General features: G+C 34.1%; 1 protein-coding gene across 2 annotated transcripts in view; it reads right to left on the reverse strand.

Annotated features, from left to right (window-relative positions):
• The window catches only part of UBR3 (ubiquitin protein ligase E3 component n-recognin 3 (putative)), a 147,640-nt gene that overhangs the window by 79,837 nt on the left and 47,177 nt on the right, over positions 1–20,626 (reverse strand). For both annotated transcript variants that reach the window (XM_012727393.1, XM_012727390.1), the window contains exons 8-19: positions 20,078–20,306; positions 18,042–18,221; positions 17,292–17,425; positions 16,455–16,541; positions 9,956–10,021; positions 9,787–9,876; positions 8,569–8,697; positions 7,913–7,965; positions 7,682–7,815; positions 7,120–7,205; positions 5,376–5,517; positions 2,287–2,383 (exon numbers count right to left, since the gene is read on the reverse strand). In XM_012727393.1, coding sequence (XP_012582847.1) covers positions 2,287–2,383; positions 5,376–5,517; positions 7,120–7,205; positions 7,682–7,815; positions 7,913–7,965; positions 8,569–8,697; positions 9,787–9,876; positions 9,956–10,021; positions 16,455–16,541; positions 17,292–17,425; positions 18,042–18,221; positions 20,078–20,306 — 1,427 coding nt within the window. The remainder of the gene's footprint in view (positions 1–2,286; positions 2,384–5,375; positions 5,518–7,119; positions 7,206–7,681; positions 7,816–7,912; positions 7,966–8,568; positions 8,698–9,786; positions 9,877–9,955; positions 10,022–16,454; positions 16,542–17,291; positions 17,426–18,041; positions 18,222–20,077; positions 20,307–20,626) is intronic.

The following is a 20,626-nucleotide window of genomic DNA, read 5'->3' on the forward strand; positions in this document are numbered from 1 at the left end:
TAACAAAAATAATGAACAACCATATACCAGAGACATTCTGTGGGGGCGGAGTGGGGAATGGGATCAAAAACGGGGGGGGGAAGGGAGGGAAATGCACGGGACTATGATGGTGACACAGGGGTGATTTGGTGATGGGAAACCCGCGGGGATTACAATCGAGATGGGAAAAAAAAATGTGCAAAATGATGTAAAAATAAACTTTGTAATAAAAAAAATAAAATAAACCCAAAAAGGGCCCTCCCTGGTTGCACAGCAGGTTAAAGCACAGCACTAAGAAGCAAATGCCACTTCAGCATGATCCCCACCCAGGAGGTGATCCACATGGTACAGCAGACCTCTCCTGACCCACCTGCTGTTCTCCTCAGCAGTGTACTACTTCAGTTGGCCTGTTCTATTCCCCACTCTGTCTCTAGTGAATTCTCTCACTGCCCCTGCACCTCTGGCCTGTACCCCAGTTCTGCATGCGTAAATAAATAAAATCTTTAAAAAAAAAAAAAACCTAAGGGCACTCTCTTGTAGCGCAGCGAGTTAAAGCACAGCACAAAGAAGCTTAAGCCTGTTCTTCATGAGTTCGACCCCCGCCTGCCCTGGAGGAGATCCACATGGCGAGGCAGACCTCTCCTGACCTGCCTGCTGCTCCCCTCAGCAGTGTACTTCATCGATCTGCCTTTCTGCACCCCACTCTGTCTCTGGTGAATCCTCTCACCCTCTGCATCTCTGGCCTGTATCCCAGTTCTGTACGAATCAATAAATAATTCTTAAAAAAAAAAAAAAACTAAAAAATTAACTTCCTATCATAAACTGAATACATTGAGTACTTAATGATTTCCTAAAATCCTTGTCCCAATCCTAGTCTGAATTTCTACTCATTATAAAGTAAAAAGAATATTATGTAGTAAAACATGTATTTAATACTTAGAGTATATTCTACAACTAGCCACTGCCAGGACTCACCACCACCACCTGGAAACAAAGACAAAGCCACCTAGGGACAACTACGTTTACAAAGGCCACATTAGGCTGCCCATGCAAGTGCTTTTTCCCACCCAAGTTTTCATTTTTCAACCTAAACTACTCAAACTTAATAAATACATTCTGAATAAAGTTAATAAATATATTCTGAATGTCTATGATGTATCCATACCTAGATATTGAAGTTGTAAAAGAGAGAAAAAATAGTTTTCCTCAAGAAGCCAAGTTGCTAGTAAAAGTCTACAAATAATTATAAAACCACATGGAAAGCATTTAAAAGATGTTGCTAGGAAAGCAGAAAAAGAAGAACCTCAGACATCTCTCCAAGGTTTTTAGAGAAAGGGAAAAAGAGATGCTAATGGTTGACAGAGGCTTTGTTTGTTTTTGTTTGAGGGTATGGGTGGGATGTTAAAATTTCATAATACAAACTTTTTTCTAACATGTCTGTGATGAATCTTAAATTCAATGTATATCTATCTGCTGTTGATAAGCTTGGCAAAAGAAAAATTTCAATTATATCTCATATCTATATTTACACTTGATAGTTTTCTGGACAAATATCTTCTTAAAATCAAAAACATTTTCATTATTTTAAGCTTTTTAAAAAATGTTTAACTTAAGCTTACCAAAACTACAAATAAATGATATAATACTCAGCAATATAATATTAATTACTGAGGTTTTAAAATAGGTAGAAGTCATACATTAATCTGTAACAACATACAAAATTGAATTCTTCACTAAAAAATATCCAAAGTATGAAAATACATATTATTGCAAACTAATGTCACATCACTTTAAAAAAAAACTTACTTTATTAAATATCTACAAATAAAATTTATTATACCTGACTGCTTTCCCAGTGTCAAAAACATAGTAATGTGACTATTTTTTATAGATACCCATCATTTTCGATTTCAGACAATTTTATTATTTTAACTTGTGCCTCCTCTACTGGTTTAAAAGTAGAACAACAGAAAACCAACCTTTGAATTTCACTGGTCAAATAGCAAATAAATAAACTTAGTACTTTTTAATTCAGCTTATCTGTTATGACTTATAAAATTTATTTTTATCAAACTAACAAATTTTACTTCAAACTTGAGAACATATATCGCAGACTTTTTTAATCTTAAAATATTTTCTCCTCTAACAGCTGGCAGTATAATGAGTACATATCACATTTGTGTTATAATGAAAATGTTTCTATGTAAATACAAAATATTAACAAACATTAATATACTAATCAATATAATGGAAATTTTTCCATAAAACTACAATATATTTTCATACTAATCATTAAAACAGACTTACAATGCTGTGTATCTGTCCATTGCAGACTGCACATCTCTACGGTAAACTGTACGAAGAATGACCATGACTGGGTCAAACTCCTGATCCCAGACTTCAGCTATTATTCAAAAGAAAGTAGAAACAATACTCACTACTCAGAAATAGTCATTCCTTAATGAGTTAAATATACAAATACATTTCAAATTTAAAAGATGAAATAGTTCCTTTAATTACTTTGATATAACTTTTTCTAAGTCAAACTTATATTCATCATTATGAATGTTCTTATTTCAGTAAGCAGTAGTGAGCAAAAGCTTTCATAAAGTGCCAATTAGAAACTAAAACACCCAACACATTAGCACTATTTGAAATATGCAAAGATAAAAATGTGAGAACTAGATTTAAAAATTAATAAGTTATTCAAGAATCTTAATTTATATATATTTTTTATCAAAGATTTTCTGTTATTTGGCTAAAATTGAACATTGATCTCCTTATCTTCCATATTATTAGGAACTACTATCCCATGTGTACAACTGGTGGTACATAAGATGATTTTAAGTATTAAGTACATAAAGTTTTTTAATAATTATATTATTGCTTCAACATGTGTTTAAAAATTATATACTGCAAATAAAACCTGTGACCTTTACTGATCATTCGTAAAATAAGTTCTGAAAAGCAAATCTACTTTAGAAAATAAATACAGCATAATATATATACTATAATAGAGATGGTATTTAGATGCGACAATATCTACAATTTGGCCTTAGGATAAAATTTTTAGAAATCAGTGCTTATGAGTGTCTCTTCTAAAGTATTAATTTTTTACCCTACTCATTGTCTCCAGAAGATTTTACGATATTTGAAACAGAGCAAGAAAATTTAGTTTCTGTCTATATAGCTGCTATAATTTCAACTTTCCATCGTAAGACACTTTTTAAAAAAGATTTATTTATTTATGCATACAAGAATTGGGTTACTGAGGTGCAAGAGGTGAGAGGGTTCAGCAGAAACAAAGAGGGTAATAGAACAGGTAGATCCATTGAAACATGCTGCTGAGATGAATTAAGACAGAAAAGGTCTGCTGCGCAGTGTGGGTTAGCATTCTGGCTGGGGACTGAATTTTTGCTGCAGTAACTGCTGACAGTTTCATAGTCCTGCAACTTAACCCCCTGTATACCACCAAGGGGCGGCCAGCATAAGAAACTTTGAACAATTGCTCCTATTTCCATGTAAAAGGCTACTCATCTTAAATTATCATAATTTACTTAAGATCTTTAAAGGATCTATAAGGCCTCCCTGGGGGCACAGGAGGTTGAGTCTCAGCACTATCAACTTTCTGCAGCCACTGTAGCAGTTTTATACCCAGCCAGGGGCAGCAGACCTCTCCAGTATTGCCAGCTGTTCCCTTCAAGAAGGCATTTCAGTAGGTCTGCCTGTTCTGTTCCCCAACCTGTCTCTGGTGAATCCTCTCAACCCCTACACCTCTGACCTATACCCCAGTTCTAGTATGCCTAAATAAATGTTAAAGAAAATAGTCTTTTAAGAAGATCTTCACAAAGACAGTGTTCTTTGTTATTACTTTTATTACCTTTTTTGACACTCATTTTAAATCTATTAATTTGAATGAATAAAATGCTAATGTTTCTATCAGAATTATAAAGCAAAAGCAATGGAAGAAAATTAATTCCTCTAGTCCAGTGGGCTTCAGTGTTTCATGAAGTTGGATCTCCAGAGAGGTTTAGCAGGGACTCCTCAGAAGCAAGGAGTTGGCAAAAAGAGATGAGACGCTATCTCTATTACCCATACCCACTTTACTAATATTAATTGTAAGGCTTTATTTCTGTATAACAGATTCACTTCAGTCTTAGTTCCCTCAGAACTAGAGGATTATTTCAACTACTTTTAAAAAGCTTAAATACATTTATCTACTTTAACTTTTATTTTACGAGTCAAATTCAAGAATAAAAAACATTCTCAATATCATACAACTAGATAATATAATTCAGTAGTGTATTTGAGTTTAACACCTAATCTCTTCACCCTAAGCTTCAGACAGCCAGTGCTTCATCTCAGTGTTTCAGTGATATTATGTATAGGGTTTATTTAAAAAGCAGATTCACAGAATCTATGCCCAGAAGAAGCAGAGACATAGGAATCTGTGTTTTTAATAAGGTCCTCCAGTGAGTCTGAGAGAGGTAGTTCTCACATCATTGTTTAATAAATGCATCACAGTTTAATAAATGCTATATTGTACCAGGAGGTCCCTCAACCTGAAAGTTCATTTTAGATAAGAAGTGTTCATGCCAATAAAGAAACACTGTTATTTTTGTTGTTAGAATACATTCAAAAAACAGAATCTGGATTGTTCTTGCTATCTATGTGAACTCTCTGAAAAATTCTAGATGATGAGGTTCATTCTGCTTTATTTTGCCAAACACTTATAACTTCAATGTAACCACCATATTTTTAATTTCAACAATGTATTAAGAAAACCAAGAAGGGTATAATTGCTACTTCTTACAAAACGTTAAATGTTAGTGAAAATGCAAAAAGAACTGTCAGAGTTTTACTTGCTTCTGACTATCTTGCAAGTATGCCATTAAAAATCTGAGGGGAACCTTACCAAAAAATGCTCACCTAAGGAAAAGGTTTCTATGTACTTATATGTATTTTTAAATGTAAAAAAGTATTGTCAGAATTCTGTACACATTCTGTTTCAAGTTAAAATTAAGGTAGTGAGAACTATTTCAAAATCAAATTTAGAGAGCAAATACTGTCAAAATATCTTGAAGAATATATTTTGTTTTCTAATTTCTCATTCACTTACAGTTCATTCACTTACAAAAAAATGAACTAATGTTGATATGTAAAATTCATTTTATAATACAGAGTTATATAAAGAAGCTTATGGTAGCATAAACCACAAATCTGTAAATAAAGGAAAACAATATAACTATTTACCATAAAAAGACATACATCTCTAGAAAGCTGAAGAGGAAAAAAACAAAGCTTAATAAATAAAGGGTAAAACATTTACTTTCAGATCATACAATTTTACTTACAGTATTTCAAAAAAATATGTGTATATATATATAAAAACGTACCTTTGGGAGTATACATGCCTTGTTGCATAGAACCTCCAGGTTCAAAAACAGGAGCCTTAAAATCAGCTACAGCTGATAAAACTGATTCAAAGCTATAACTACCTGGAATAATGCCACTTTTGGGATTTGGATTTTCTGGAATATGATACATGTGTCAAGAAAAATAAAAGCCACTTTTGTAATAACTTTACCAATGTACTAAGTTTCTGTATTTGGTAAAATAGGCCACTAGTAATTGTCTGTAATATATAACATTGGCCACAAGAGGGCCATATAATACAGTAGCTCAATAACTTTTCATTGATTTTTAAAATATTTTTTAATGTAGAAGTCTATTAATAAACTTTATGCTAAAGTAATTACCAAATATATTTTCCCCAGAACAAAATCCCAGGGTATGAAAAAACATTTTTTAATGATCACCTTTTGCATCATATGCAAATAATGTGCTTCCCCTTAAAAATCAGAAACATGCTAAAAACTAGTCAAGAATGTTATGAAAGTTGTTTCCAGAAGCAAAAATATCCAGAAGAAAAAAAAGATGCTAAGAAAATTTAAGCAAAGGAAACTACACCACAAATTTCTTATTTGCTTCAAATCAAGACATATAATTCTTTTTAAATTCAAAGTTACAGGCCTTGGCTCTGCTACAGTACGAAATGGTTGAATGAAATTATCAAAGAATATCAAATTGAAGCCACTCATAAAAATCTTCACAGTATCAAATAGGCATTCCAACAGGAGTTATTTCCCAAAATAATAGCTAATTTTTTCCTATCATATCCATAAGTTTACCACAAAATAATACATGATTACCTTCATATTATTAACAGTAACTTTAAAAATAATAGTGTCCGTAGCATGTTAAGTACTGTACAAATAACCACAAAGTTTTCAAAGTTTGTAGACTATTTGCCCTTAAAACCTCTTAGCTAAGACAGAGTCTAAGGAAAGAAAAATCCTCATAAAGTTTAAAACTCTGCTAAAAACAGTTGTAAAATACAGCTCCAAGTTTTAACCACAGCTAAACAGATAAAGTGAAACAAGCTGCCTTTTACAAAGTGCACTTCATTAATGTTGTCCTAGGTCAGATCTTGTGGTGCCCAGACTTAATCAGTCCAAGATCTAACAGAATTTTCTGAGGCAACAGAGACAAAAACGGATGGCACCAGTACTAAACACAGGTGAGGCCTGTCTGCTGTGCTCCCCTTTGGGCTGGAGATCATGAGCAAGGTCAGCAGAGCAGGGCCCTCCAAAGCCTCTCTCCTGGGCTTGTGGACAGCTGCCTCTTCCCTGTGTCCCCAAGGTCACCCCTCCATATCCCAAAGAACTTAAGTTCTTTCAATGTAAAATACCATTTCATTTTTTTTTTTTAAGATCTATTTATTTATGGATACAGAACTGGGGTAAAGGTCAGAGGTGCAGGGACGGTGAGAGGATTCACCACACACAGAGTGGGGAGCAGAACAGGCAGATAGATGAAGTACACTGCTGAGGGGAGCCGCGGGTGGGTCAGGAGAGGTCTGCCATGGCATGTGGATCACCTCCGGGGCAGACAGGAATCGAACTCATGAGGAAGTGGCTTTAGCTTCTTAGTTCAGTGCTTTAACCCGCTGTGCCACCAGGGAGGGCCCATAAAATACCATTTCTAATTTTTAAAAAAGTGACATATCTTTAATCTGTAAAAAGTACTTATTATTTATATTCTACAACTCATAGAAAATCAAGACTTTTAAAAGGATATGAGGTCCAGCAACGAACTATGCGTCCTGTCATTCATACACAGCTGGGCTACCATCTCTGCCCTTAGAATCTCATCATCAGACATTCCTAAAGTAATTAAAAATAAAATTAATATGAACATATATAAGCACATTATAAAGAAACAACTTACCACACATTTCACTAGGCTGTTTTATCAAGAATGAGATACTTTAAGATTAGTGAGCAAAAAATGCAATGTATAACTGAAGATTAACTATCCTAAGGTTGGGTAGCAGTTCACTTAAGTAGAAGTTTTTTAAGGATATCTTTAAAGTTGTAACAAATGCAAAATATATCAAGAATCTGAAGCAAGGTTTATACATATCATCCACACACACACACACACACACACATATCCTTCCTTTTATTTTTCCAAAAGCCAGTTAATGCCATTCAGTCACCACTATAAGTTAAAATCCTGTGGCTCCAAACGAGACGCTTCTAAAGTACATTTCCATTATTAATTTGGCTTACCTGTACCACAGGGAGAGAGGAGAGAAGGGAATAGTTAGTACCCCTGTATTAGCACTAGTGGTTTTTACCTAAATGTAAACGAAGACTCAAAAGAATCACAAGAAATGTAAGAGCGCCTTCTAACATCGATCTTTCGTGCTCTGCATCAAGTACTGTATTTTGATGTTGTGAAGCCATTGTCAATAAATCCACTACCTTAAATCTATAATAAGAAATTAAGACATATTTTTGAGTTAAATCAAAATCAACTTAAATTACAAATACTTCCTGATACTTGACTTTAATAAAAATATTCTTACCGTTCAAAGACAGATGAAATAAAATAATCTGGGTCAAGTCTAGAAGCACACACCTTTAAAAGACAAAAAAAAAAATTTAATTTCTCAACATTCATTTTTACTTCTGATAAATTTTTTAAATTTTCACTGTTCTATGTTTTGGCATCTAGTAGAAGGGCTCACAAGATCACAGTAGAGACTCCCTCTCTAAAAACTAGCTAATTCCTAAAAATAATTAACAACTTACTTCTAAGTAGTCACTCCTCTAATTCTCACATACCATGTCAATATAAGTATTCCCCCATCCTAAATCAATCCAGCTGAAATGCCAAGTGAGCACAAACTACATGCCCCAAAACCCTTGAGAATTATTCAAACTAGCTAATCATAAACTTTTCCTCCAGCCCTGTCTTCCTTTTCCCACAGAAATCCCAGTAAAGCTTCTAACAGAGGATTTACCCTTATTTGTACTCCTGCCTCCTAGTCAGAACCTCATGCTTCCAGTGTGCATGGCATGTCATGGTACCCCCTTCTCCTTGGAAATAAAGTAATAAAGTATTCTTTCAATAACACTAAGCTCTCCAAGTCACTATTTAATCATCTATGTAAATTAAAATCCTACAGGTACAAATGAGACACTTCTAAAATGTAGCATCTGCATTATCAAACTGGCTTACCTGTAACAGGTAAATGTCAGGGTCAATCATGGAATTACAGAAATGAGACTGGACATATGTCATGGCTTGTCCTTTGATTTGTAGACCATTTCTTACCCACATATTACTATGGATTTCAGCAAGACTTGCCTAGTAAAATAAAATTGAATTAAATAAAGAATGAGTCATTTAATGAATTAATATTTAATGTTTATAGAATATTCATAGAAATATTGCAAATATTATAATGTAATTTCTATAAATATTAAATTTTTTAAAGATTTTTTTTATTTATGCATACAGAACTGGGGGGATAGTCAGAGGTGCAGGGGCAGTGAGAGAATTCACCAGAGACAAAGTGGAGAGCAGAACAGGTAGATGATGAAATACATTGCTGAGAAAGCAGCAGGCAAGACAGGGGAGGTCTGCTGCACCATGTGGATCACTTCCAGAGTGGGGGATCAAACTCACACTGAGGGCACTATGGCTGTGTAGCAGTGCTATGCTTTAACCTACTGTGCCACTAGGGAAGACCCAAATATTAAATATCTGAGGACCCAAATATTTACTATTTATAGAATCATGTTACGTTGAACAATATTTTTAAATATTTCTAACTTAATCATAATTTATGCCTGACATTCTATCCAATAATAAAGATGTTCAATTCAAGTACATATTTGTTAATTTGAAGTAATCATCATATGCTAAACAATTCCTAGCCCCATTTTTTAAGTTTACAAATGAAATAGTTTTCCATGATGGTGCCAGTATACATTCATAACAATTTTCACAGAAATCATTCATGAGCAGTCATATTTAACTCTTTCAAATAACAAGCTTATATAATGCCTTAAAAGAACAGGCATACCAAAAACATAACTAATTGTTAAAAGTCAAGCGATATAATAGAGAAACTAGGATCAAACAGGTAAATCACCCCAAACAATGTAGATAAAAAGATAGTGATAGCACCAAGGCTAGAAGCTGTTAGATCTGTTGATAACCAAAACAGTGCTGTAAAATTCTTATGTAAGTTATAGTAAAAAGAACTCCTAGGGAAACTATAACTAAAAGTTAATCTCATAAAACAAATAACAAATATAATCTAGCAACTATACACGTGCCAAATTAAAAGAAAAGTTTTCAAGCACTTTGGTTATAACAAAAGCATTCAAATAAAATAAGACACTTAAACAAGGACTTCAATCAAAACTTTTTAAAATCCTAAATACTTACTTGAATTTGGAGTGGGTGAATCATTAGTTTCATTAGCATTTCCTGATCTGGTAAAACAGAATCCAAATCTAGTTCTTGGCATTTCACAGCCTAAAAATTGTGATTAAAGAGAGTTACTAATTTAATATTTTTTCCTCAAACTTAAAAAATGTGTTTAATGAAATCTTACCTTACTCAAAAACATAGCATAGTAACGATGTAGTGGTAGATGAAAGGTGACTTGGTTAGGTGCCGGCTGAAATAAACAAAATCCACACATCAAAGAATGTTTTATAAAAATCGAAAGCTTTTCTAATGCTAACACCACACTTTGATCTAGATTTTATGCCCATACTTTTTTAACAAAAATTCAAACTTTACAATTTACAGCTTAAAGCAAGCCCCATGGAAAAATTACTTTTAACAGTAAAATAACAAGTTCCTTAAAAGCAGAAATTGTGTACCATTCAATTCTGGATCCTTTGAAACATCTATATAAAACAAGAAATGGAATAGATTTCCCTTCAGAGTAAGCTATTTGTAAATCTTCATATGCATCTAGACCAAACATGATACTGGTAACAAGAACAATAATAGCGTAACATTCAGAGGCCTTATTATGTACCAGTCACTCTACTTTATTCACATTACCACCTATAATCTCAAAAAACCCTATGGGATAGCAACTATAAATATTTCTGGATGTTCAATTTTAGAAAATCTAAGTAACTTAGTAAAATTAATCTGAACTGAGGTGCTAATCTGAACTCCGCTGTTACATCGAACATGATAAAAGTCTCTGAAAACAGCTCTAAATTGAGGTACAGGATGAAGAGCCTCCCTCAGTTCCTTCACAAGCTATATGAAATGTTCCCCATATCCGCACTGAAAATACAGTTTATGTAAGAAAGCACAGTATAGTTAGTATATGTGTCAGCAACTTTGGCATCCTTGTGAATATTATAAAGTCATATTTTAGCCCCCCTGATGGTGCAAGGGGTTAAGTCTCTGCACTATGAAGCTATCACCAGCCACTGCAGCACAAGTTCAATCCCTGGCCAGGGATATAGCACACATGGTGAAGCAGAACTTTCCTGTCTTACCTGTTGTTCCCCTCAGCAGTTTATTTCAGTAGATTTGCCTATTCTGCTCCCCACTCTTGTCTCTGGTGAATCCTCTCTCTCTCACTCTCTCTCTTACACACACACACACACCCCTCTGGCCTATACCTCAGCTCTTATGTGCATAAATAAGTAAATTAATTTTTAAATCATATTTTAAAGCTGTGAATCCTATGAGTCACACTACCACTATAAGAGCAAAACAATGCCACAGTTGTCCTTCTTCAGCAAAAAAATAAAAAATTAAAGTATTACTTGTTTTTAATGCTTATATAAGTTTTTAATAAAGTTTTCTCCTGTAAAATTTTTATCCACAGGGTGCAAACAGAAGAAAAGCCCAATATAATGTGTCAGAGTCAACCAGGATAAGGAAGCGAAACATGTAGGGTATGATGGAATGAGGAATCAGAGCCTGACAGGTAAAGAGAACAATGACAGACGGAGCCAATGTGGAGTGGGGAAATCAACATATAAACAATGAAAATATTATCCATATGCGCAAAAAAGCCCAAAATAGGCATTGAAGGCAAAGCAGGATAAGGATGGCATCCAAAAGGAGGAAAATCCTGGTTTAAGAATTTGAAGCCTAGTAGGTTGTCTTTCTCCATATATGAGCAGAGCAAGAAGGGGAATCAAGAGTCCAAACAGAATAAGAAGAATATCTACATGTAAGTAAAGGGATGGAACACTGTTACAGAAAAAGAGGCACCCATGCAGGGAAAAGGGAAGCAATTAAGATGAGAAATTCATCATCTATAACAGGTACAGTCAATTAAGTAAATATATATACTTATTTACTTATCAGGATAATGGAAGTTAGGTTTCTTACTATTGGGGAAACTAGAGTAAGTCCTAAGGTGTTATACTAAAATTCAAATTATTAATTTGAATGCATATAGTTCAATATATAAGGAAAAAACAGAGATGCAAATCTGTGTGAAAATGTGAAGATTTTCACATTTGCAAAGATACAAATGTGTATACAAACACACATTTTCTAAACTCCTAACCTCTATTTCCTGAGAGGCTGGAAGCAGTGATACTCTACAAATAAGCACACCAAGTACCTAGATCTTGCTTTCTAACCACTGTCTTCTACTGAAAGTAATCAGAGTCTTAAAAAAAAAAATTACTGACTCCAAGAATGGAAGATAGGGTGATCCTGAAACACCTTCTTGGATCACACATTATGAAGGCACTCAAACAATACTAGAACAAGTCAAAAGGACACAGAAATTACTCCAAAGGGTTACTCACTAAAACAATTTGAGCATCAAATAAAATTAGTAATGGATTATAATCAATTGGATTATAATCTATTGATTATAATCATGACTCGTTTAAATAAAAACTAATGAACTGAAAATTAAATGAAAAAAATATTACTTACATAGCCTCATAGTACTTCCTAACAAAATACTTAGCTTATATATAAGGAAAAGGTAAATTTAGGGCCCTCCCTGGTGGCACCATGGGTTAAAGCACAGCACTATGAGGCTTTTTACAGCCACTGCAGAAAAGGTTCAATTCTTGGCCAGGGAGGTGACCATATGCACAGCAGATCTTTCTTGTCTTACCCATTGCTCCCCTTAGCAGTCAATTTCAGAACATCTGCCTGTTCTGCTCCCCACTATGTCTCTGGTGAATCCTCTCACCCCACACCTCTGGCTTAATAGCAGTTCTTCTATGCATAAATAAATAAATCTTAAAAAAAAAAAAGTAAAAGGTAAATTTATAAATGATTTATGAGAAAATCAATAATAATAAAATGGGAATTTTTATGATAAGAAAATCTGGCTGACACCACCCTAATGAAATGATTAGAGAAATTCATCATAACAGAACAAACACAATCATAAGCCACCATATATGTTCCAATGAAAGCCTAAAATCTCACTTCTTCAATATTCCTATAAAAGATATATAATCTGGGCCCTCCCTGGTGGCGCAGCGGGTTAAAGCACAGCACTGAGAAGCTAAAGCCACTTCCGCATGAGTTCAATTCCCGCCTGCCCCGGAGGAGACCACATGGCGTGGCAGAACTCTCCTGACCCGCCCGCTGCTCCCCTCAGCAGTGTACTTCATCAATCTGCCTGTTCTGCTCCCCACTCTGTCTCTGGTGAAGTCTCTCGCCGTCCCTGCACCTCTGGCCTGTACCCCAGTCTGTATGCATAAATAAATAAATCTTTAAAAAAAAAAAAAAAAAGATATATAATCTGAATCCAAAATGAGACAAAGCCAAATTGAGGAACATTCCACAAAATAACTGAGTAAAATTCTTCAAAAGGTTATTGATCTGAAAGACAAAGAATGAGAAGCTGGGACCCTCCCTGATGGGGCAACGGGTCAGGACGCAACACTGCAAGCTGGCTGCAGCCGCTTCAATGCAAGTTTGATCCCTGGTCCGGGAGGTGACCCACATGGCAAGACAGACTTCTCCTGTTTTGCCTGCTGCTCCCCTCAGCAGTGTACTTCATCGATCTGACTGTTCTGTTCCCCACTCTGTCTCTAGTGAAGACTCTCACTGCCCCTGCACCTCTGGCTTGTGCCCTAGTTCTGTATGAATGAATGAATGAATGAATGAATGAATGAATGAATGAATGAATGAATGAATAAATAAATAAATAAATAAATAAATAAATAAATAAATAAATAAATAAATAAATAAATAAAACAGAATGAGAAGCTGTTCTAAAAGAAAATTAGAGACATAATGCACATCATACACCTGATGAGAACCTAATATCCAAAGTCTACAAAGAATTCATACAGCTAAGGCAAAAGAAGGTAAACCAATCAAAAAAAAAAGGTAGAAAAGCCAAACTGATACTTCTTCAAATAAGACATACAGATGACCAGTATATAAGTCAAAAGCAAAAAGTTTATCATTACCTATTATTAATTGAGGAATTAATACCTCACATCCTCACTGTGAGGATGGCCCATATCAAAAAAACTATAAACAAGTGTTGACAAGGTTAAGGAGAAAAATGAACCCTGTATGCTGTTAGTGGGACTATACTCTGGTCAAGCTCCCATGACAAACAGTATAGAGACTTGTCAAACATTAAAACAGATCTACCATATGATCCAACTATTTCACTCCTAGGTATCTATCTGAAGAATGCAAAAACAGTATTTGAAAATACATATGCAATCCTATGTTCAATGCTGCACTATTTTTTTTTAAAGATTTATTTATTTATGCATACAGAACTGGGGTACAGGCCAGAGGGAGGTGCAGGGACTGTGAGAGGATTCACCAGAGACACACTGGGGCGCAGAACTGACAGATCGACAAAGTACACTGCTGAGGGGAGCATGGAGTAGACAGGAGAGGTGTGCTGCACCAAGTATGTCACCTCCCTGGACAGGGTTCGAACTAGTGCCGAGGTGGCTGCAGCCAGCTTGGTAGTAGTTGTTAGAAGGAAAGTAAGCCAGGTTAATTAATGGGTTAATCTGTGTCTTAACCCATTGTGCCACTAGGGAGGGCCCAATGCTGTACTATTTATAATAACTAAGTGACAGAAATAACCTAAGTGTCAAGGAGAGATAAGTGGATTGAGAAGATGTGTTACATACACATAATGGAATATCACGCAGCTATTTTCCATTTGCAACAATAGGGATTTGCAAAGCAAAATAAGTTAGAAGAAGACAAATAGCAAATGGTTTAGCTCATTAACTGGTATACAGAGAAACAAAATGTCAGATAACATCAAACCAAAAACAAATAATAAAAACTTGACTATAAAATTGTGGTTACAGAGGGGAAGAGGAAGAATGAAGAACAAAGGGGGAAGGAGCCTATGAAGAGGACTATGGGTGCCCAGTGGTGGGCATGGTATGGTACAAACACCTGAAAAAGTAAGATCCTATATTTATGAATCATATTCAGTATTGTTAATTCAAGACTAACAACTACAAAAACAAAGAAATTATAAATAGAATATTTTAAAGAAATTAAAGACATCATAACTAAATGAAAAAGTAATCTGAATAGAATCCTTTTACTATAAAGGAACATAACTAGATAATTTGTAAGATGTTAATGTATTATAAGGATTATATATCAATGTAATTTACTAATTTATATAGTTGTTACTAATAATATAAGGATCACACACTAAAGTATCTGGGGTAATAGGCACCAAGTCAATAACTGTCAAATGGCACAAAGAAAGAAAATTCTTTGTACCTTGCTTCCAACTTTTGAATAAATCTGTGATTCCATCAAAAATTTCTCTTAGACAGAAAGAGAAAGAAAAATATCGGATGGTTTCACTCATAGCAGGAGTATAATGGACCAGGTGGAAAATATCAAAAATAATGAACAACCATATACCAGAGACATTTTGTGGGGGTGGAGTGGGGAATGGGATCAAAAACAGGGTGGGGGGAGGGAAATGCGCAGGATTATGGTGATGGCACATGGGTGACTTGGTGATGGGAAACCCGCAGGGATTACAATTGAGATGGAAAAAAAAATGTACAAAATGGTGTAAAAGTAAACTTTTGTAATAAAAAAAAAATTCACTTAACAAGTGTAAATTACCATTAAGGTGTTCACTAGGAAGGGGATATATGTGAAACCTGGTATTAATAATAAAAATAGTAACATCAAAAAAAATCAAAAAAAAAATTTTCTTAGAAGGGCCCTCCCTGGTGGCACAACAGGTTAAAGAACAACACTATGAAGCTATCATAACCACTATAGCACGAGCTCAATTCCCAGCCAGTGGGGTGACCCAGGTGACCTCTCCTGACCAGCCCACTGCTCCCCTCAGCAGTGTACTTCATCAATCTGCCTGTTCTGCCTCCCACTCTATCTCTGGTGAATCCTTTCACACACACCCCCAACCCCACACCTCTGGTCTGCACCCAGTTCTGTACACATAAGCAGGTAAATCTTAAAAAAAAAAAAAATTTTTTTTTCTTAGAAGAAGGAAATAAAAGTTACCCCTGCCAACATAAAATAAGATAACATGAATTACATCTGCCCAGGTTTCAGAAATCAGATGGGAGGCTGGTGTCCACTAAAACATGATCTTCCTTCTATATACATTCATATCATATTTTGACTCCATTACATAAAAGTGGTTAAGGAGGCTTCTGATAGTAAATTTGGCTGACTAGTTAAAAGAAAATCCTTGTTTAGCTCACACAGGATATGTTTTGGACCAACCCTTCTCAGTTTCATTATTAATAACAACATTGACCAACTAATTAGGTAATACTCTTCCCTTTAATCTCCTCTATCCTATCTACATTTATCATTTTTACTTCTTAAAATGAAACTAACTTTCACTTTGAAGAAATATGAAACATACATTTGGCAACAGATGTTCCTATTTCTCTAGGAAATAGGCCAAGATGATTGAAACACTGTTAAATTTCTGGAATGTCAAAGAACTAGTTTTCCTATTTTTACTTCTTTGAAGTCTTGTGATAATATCTTCATTCTCATTTGTTTCCTTATCCCATGAAAATATATATGTTAAATGTTAAATGAAGTTTATACATCCTTTCTTAAATGTTTTTATATACTGTTTATTGAGATACACATACCTCATCCACGAAGTTAATAGCATCAAACCAGTCTTGAAGAGCTTCAAGGCAATATCTAACAACATTTCGAGTATATTCTTGAGTTTCCTAAAAGAATAGATTATATATTTTTTTCAGTATATAAATATGCAATTTTCAAGTTCAAATTATATATAACACATAAAAATAAATCATGCATTATATATAATGTGCAAAAAAAATCAAAATAACCACATTTGTCATTTCAAAAAATCACTCCTTTATAAACTAATAGCAACAATATTGACAATTATGAAAATTAAACAGCACAATAATGCCCTCTCATATTCTCACATATTTATGAGAATGAACCACAGATGAAACAGGTTAATATAATGTAAATCTGGTTCAAGTTCAAGAGAGCCCCAAAATATTGTAAGTTCCCTAATGTTACTGTTTAATAGGTCAGTTTTATTGAGGGGTAGGAACAGGTGATGAAAAATTCTGGAAATGAATAATGGTGATGGCTGCACATTATAAATATACTTATGAATATATTACATAAGAGTTATGAATATATTAAATAATAAAGTCAAAACTATTGTAATTGATGCTGGTTGAAAGTTTTTTTACAAAGTTTCAAAAACTATTCACAACAGGGAAAGGCTAGAAAGATTTGTAAGATATGTGAATTCCAACTTATCTAAGAATAATAATTATTTTTCTTGGGTCAGCTTTTACAGATCTGAATTTAATTTAAAACAGATAAACAGTATACAATTAAATATGCATCATTAAATATGAATAAACAAATCAATGTTTACATATCTTTTCCTTACTTTAAAAGTTCAGAAATTCACAAAAATATTTTCAACATACCCTAACTTTACAATGTGATAAGAGTCCCCACATTGGCTGTGCACAGGCCTCAAGTTCAGCAGCAAAGGCAGCATAATAGGTCTGAGATTCAAATTCCACATGCTCATTTAATTCTCGCTTATTTAAGTTCATACCTTCCAAAAATGAAAGCAAATTATAACCCTTGTGAATGGAAGCAACTAGTAATATTAAAAATTATAAACCTTGCAAAATGGAAACTAATTTTATTAAAAACCAAGTAAAACACTTACTAGTAGCAAACACATTTTAACCCACCCAAATGACATAAAAGGACACAATATGTATAAAATAAGTAAATTATTAAAAATACAGTAATCTAGTTCTTTTGGAAATCTTTATATAGGCTTTCTTAGAAACACTTTATGAATTTTCTTTCTTATATAACAATTAAACATATTAAATAAGAAAGTCAAAACTGCTGTAACTGATGTTCATTGAAATTTTAACAAAAATGTTATAAGCTTTTCTGGCGAATTAGAAAATTTCTATTAAGGATTTCTAATACCAAAAAATTACACTTGTTTCCTTCGTGATTCTTTGATATTTTTCGTAACACTGATATGTTTTTATGTGTATCTTATTAAAATACTTATAAATATCAATTAATTACAATGAGGTATTTCAACTGTAACCTGAAAGATGAGCTATTATCTCTTTATTGGTACTTGATAGTTCGGATTCAGGCACTTTATAAACTACAAATAATTACAACAAAAGTAAAATTCATACCTTGAAAGAAAGATACAAAGTTCATCCATGTAACTAATAAGCCATGATCCTCCAAAAATCTCTTAGCCACACTTTGATGAGAAAGGATATTAATAAAATCACTAACAAGAGGCCAGTAAGTGTTATTCTTTAGTAATGCTTCTCCACAATTCACTACCACATGCAAACTATTTTCTTCATCTAAAAAAGACACAGCCAAAAAAAGTTTAATCAAAAAATAAAACTTTTACAGTGATATAGATTATATACTTTGAATCTAAGTTCAAACTACCGCCTGCCATTGAATGCCTAGATAGTTTTAGGTTTGTGACTAGACTAAATCAATTTTTTCATCTGTAACCAGACTAAATCAATTTTTTCATCTGTAAAATGAAAAAATTTTTTTAAATCTAAGAGATTAAACATTAGTATAAACCACTTACCACTTCATTATAATAATTACTGCTACATATTCAACATAGGACATATCATTAATATTGTTATATGCTGTATAATATACAAGTAGCTTTGTAAACTGTATTATTGTAGAATAACACAGGTAGAAAGCAATATTTTCAGTTCCAATCAATATTTTATCCCCAGATTGTTTTCCATTTTATCAATCTGTATGATTTAAAAAACATATTTAATTGCCTTTTTCTGCTCAAAGAATATGTAAATAGTTTTTTAGTAAAAAGCATTTCAATGGCCATCCCTGACTGCCCAACAGATGAGGAAGCAGCACTCTGGCAAGCTAGCCTCAGCAGCTTCACTCCAAGTTCCATCCCCACCCAGAGGTGATCCATGTGGCAGCAGACTGCTCCTGTCTAAACCTCTGTCCCCTCAGCAGTGTACTTCATCAATCTGCCTGTTCTGTTCCCCATTCTGTCTCTAGTGAACCTTCTCACTACCCCTTACCTCTGGCCTATACCCCAGTTCTGTGTGCATAAATAAATAAATCTTTTTTTTTAAAAAAAAAGGCAGTTTCTTGGCCCTCCCTGGTGGCGCAATGGGTTGGAGCACAGCACTGAGAATCCAAAGCCACTTCCGCATGAGTTCGATTCCCGCCTGCCCCGGAGGTGGCCGCATGGCGTGGCAGACCTCTCCTGACCCGCCCGCTGCTCCCCTCAGCAGTGTACTTCCTCGATCTGCCTGTTCTGCTCCCCACTGTCTCTGGTGAAGCCTCTCACCCTCCACATCTCTGGCCTGTACCCCAGTTCTGTATGAATAAATAAATAAATCTTAAAAAAAAAAAAAAAAAAAGGAATTTTTTAAAAAAAAAAAAAAAAAGCATTTCGAGAAAGAACACACACCTGTACTTGCTCACAAACTTCCATGAGAAGCCACAAGGATTACAATTGAGATGGAAAAATACACAAAATGATGTAAAAGTAAACTATTTTATATATATAGTATAAAATAGATTAAAAAAAAAAAGTCCAGGGTTGGGCCCTCCCTGGTGGCACAATGGATTAAAGCACAGCACTATGAAGCTATAGCAGCCACTGCTGTACAAGTCCAATCGCCAACAGGAAGGTGACAGACCTCCCCTGATTAACACGCTGCTCCCTTCAGCAGTGCATTTCACAAGATCTGCCTGTTCTGCTCCCCACTCTGTCTCTGGTGAATCCTCTCACCTATCGTACCTCTGACCTATACTCCAGTTCTCTAAACATAAATACATAAATCTTTAAAAAAAAAAAAAAAAGCCATGGTTATCATAACAAATGTATGATTTAAAAAAGACCAGGAACATGTCTAATAAGAAAATGGCTAAAGAAATGGCATTAATACTTATAATCATTACATGTACACTATAGTAATATTTAAAGAATATATTTCTATCTGTAACCATACTCATATCAGACAAAAAATAAAAAGTTAACAACAGTTATTTTTGAGTAACAGAACTACAGCTAATTTTAAGGTTCTTCTTTAAATTTTGCTGAACATTTCCAAAAATTAACAAATATATGTTGTTTTATATTTAAAGCTATTTGTATTAACATTAATTATACGAAGTATAATAACAAAACCAAGTAGAAATAATTATTTACCTTGTAGCTCACTTTTAATAAGGCAACTTTCCATCATGTATAACAGCACTGTAACCATAATATCTAGCAGTTGACATTCTTCTGTTACTTGTCTTGCTAACTCCTCGTTGCTGAACAACTGAACACTAATATGCACAATTCTGTTAGACATTGTATCAGATTCATGACTTTTCTTTAAAGTTTTCATGATGAAAGCATAATGTTGAACAAAAGTTTTTGTAAATGCAACCTGTAAAATTTTTTGAATAAGAAAAAAGTACATTATTAAATCTGAGTTTCATAACATTGTCAACATATCAAATTGGTATTTTAAAACTTCATTTGCTTGTGATGGTGTAATTGAAAAAATACTTTCAATGATGTTGGTATTCTTAAATTTCATTTTCCTTTTTATGGAACTATAGCTAAATAGTTTGATAGTTGACAGATATTTTAGTAGGTATTCTGAATTATTAAAATTTTATGGCAGGCCCTCCCTGGTGGCGCAGCAGGTTAAAGCACAGCACTGAGAATCTAAAGCCACTTCCGCATGAGTTCGATCCCCGCCTG

The sequence above is a fragment of the Condylura cristata genome, unplaced genomic scaffold (genome assembly GCF_000260355.1).
Source record: "Condylura cristata isolate star-nosed mole 26May11 unplaced genomic scaffold, ConCri1.0 scaffold00002, whole genome shotgun sequence".
NCBI classification, from domain to species: domain Eukaryota; kingdom Metazoa; phylum Chordata; class Mammalia; order Eulipotyphla; family Talpidae; genus Condylura; species Condylura cristata.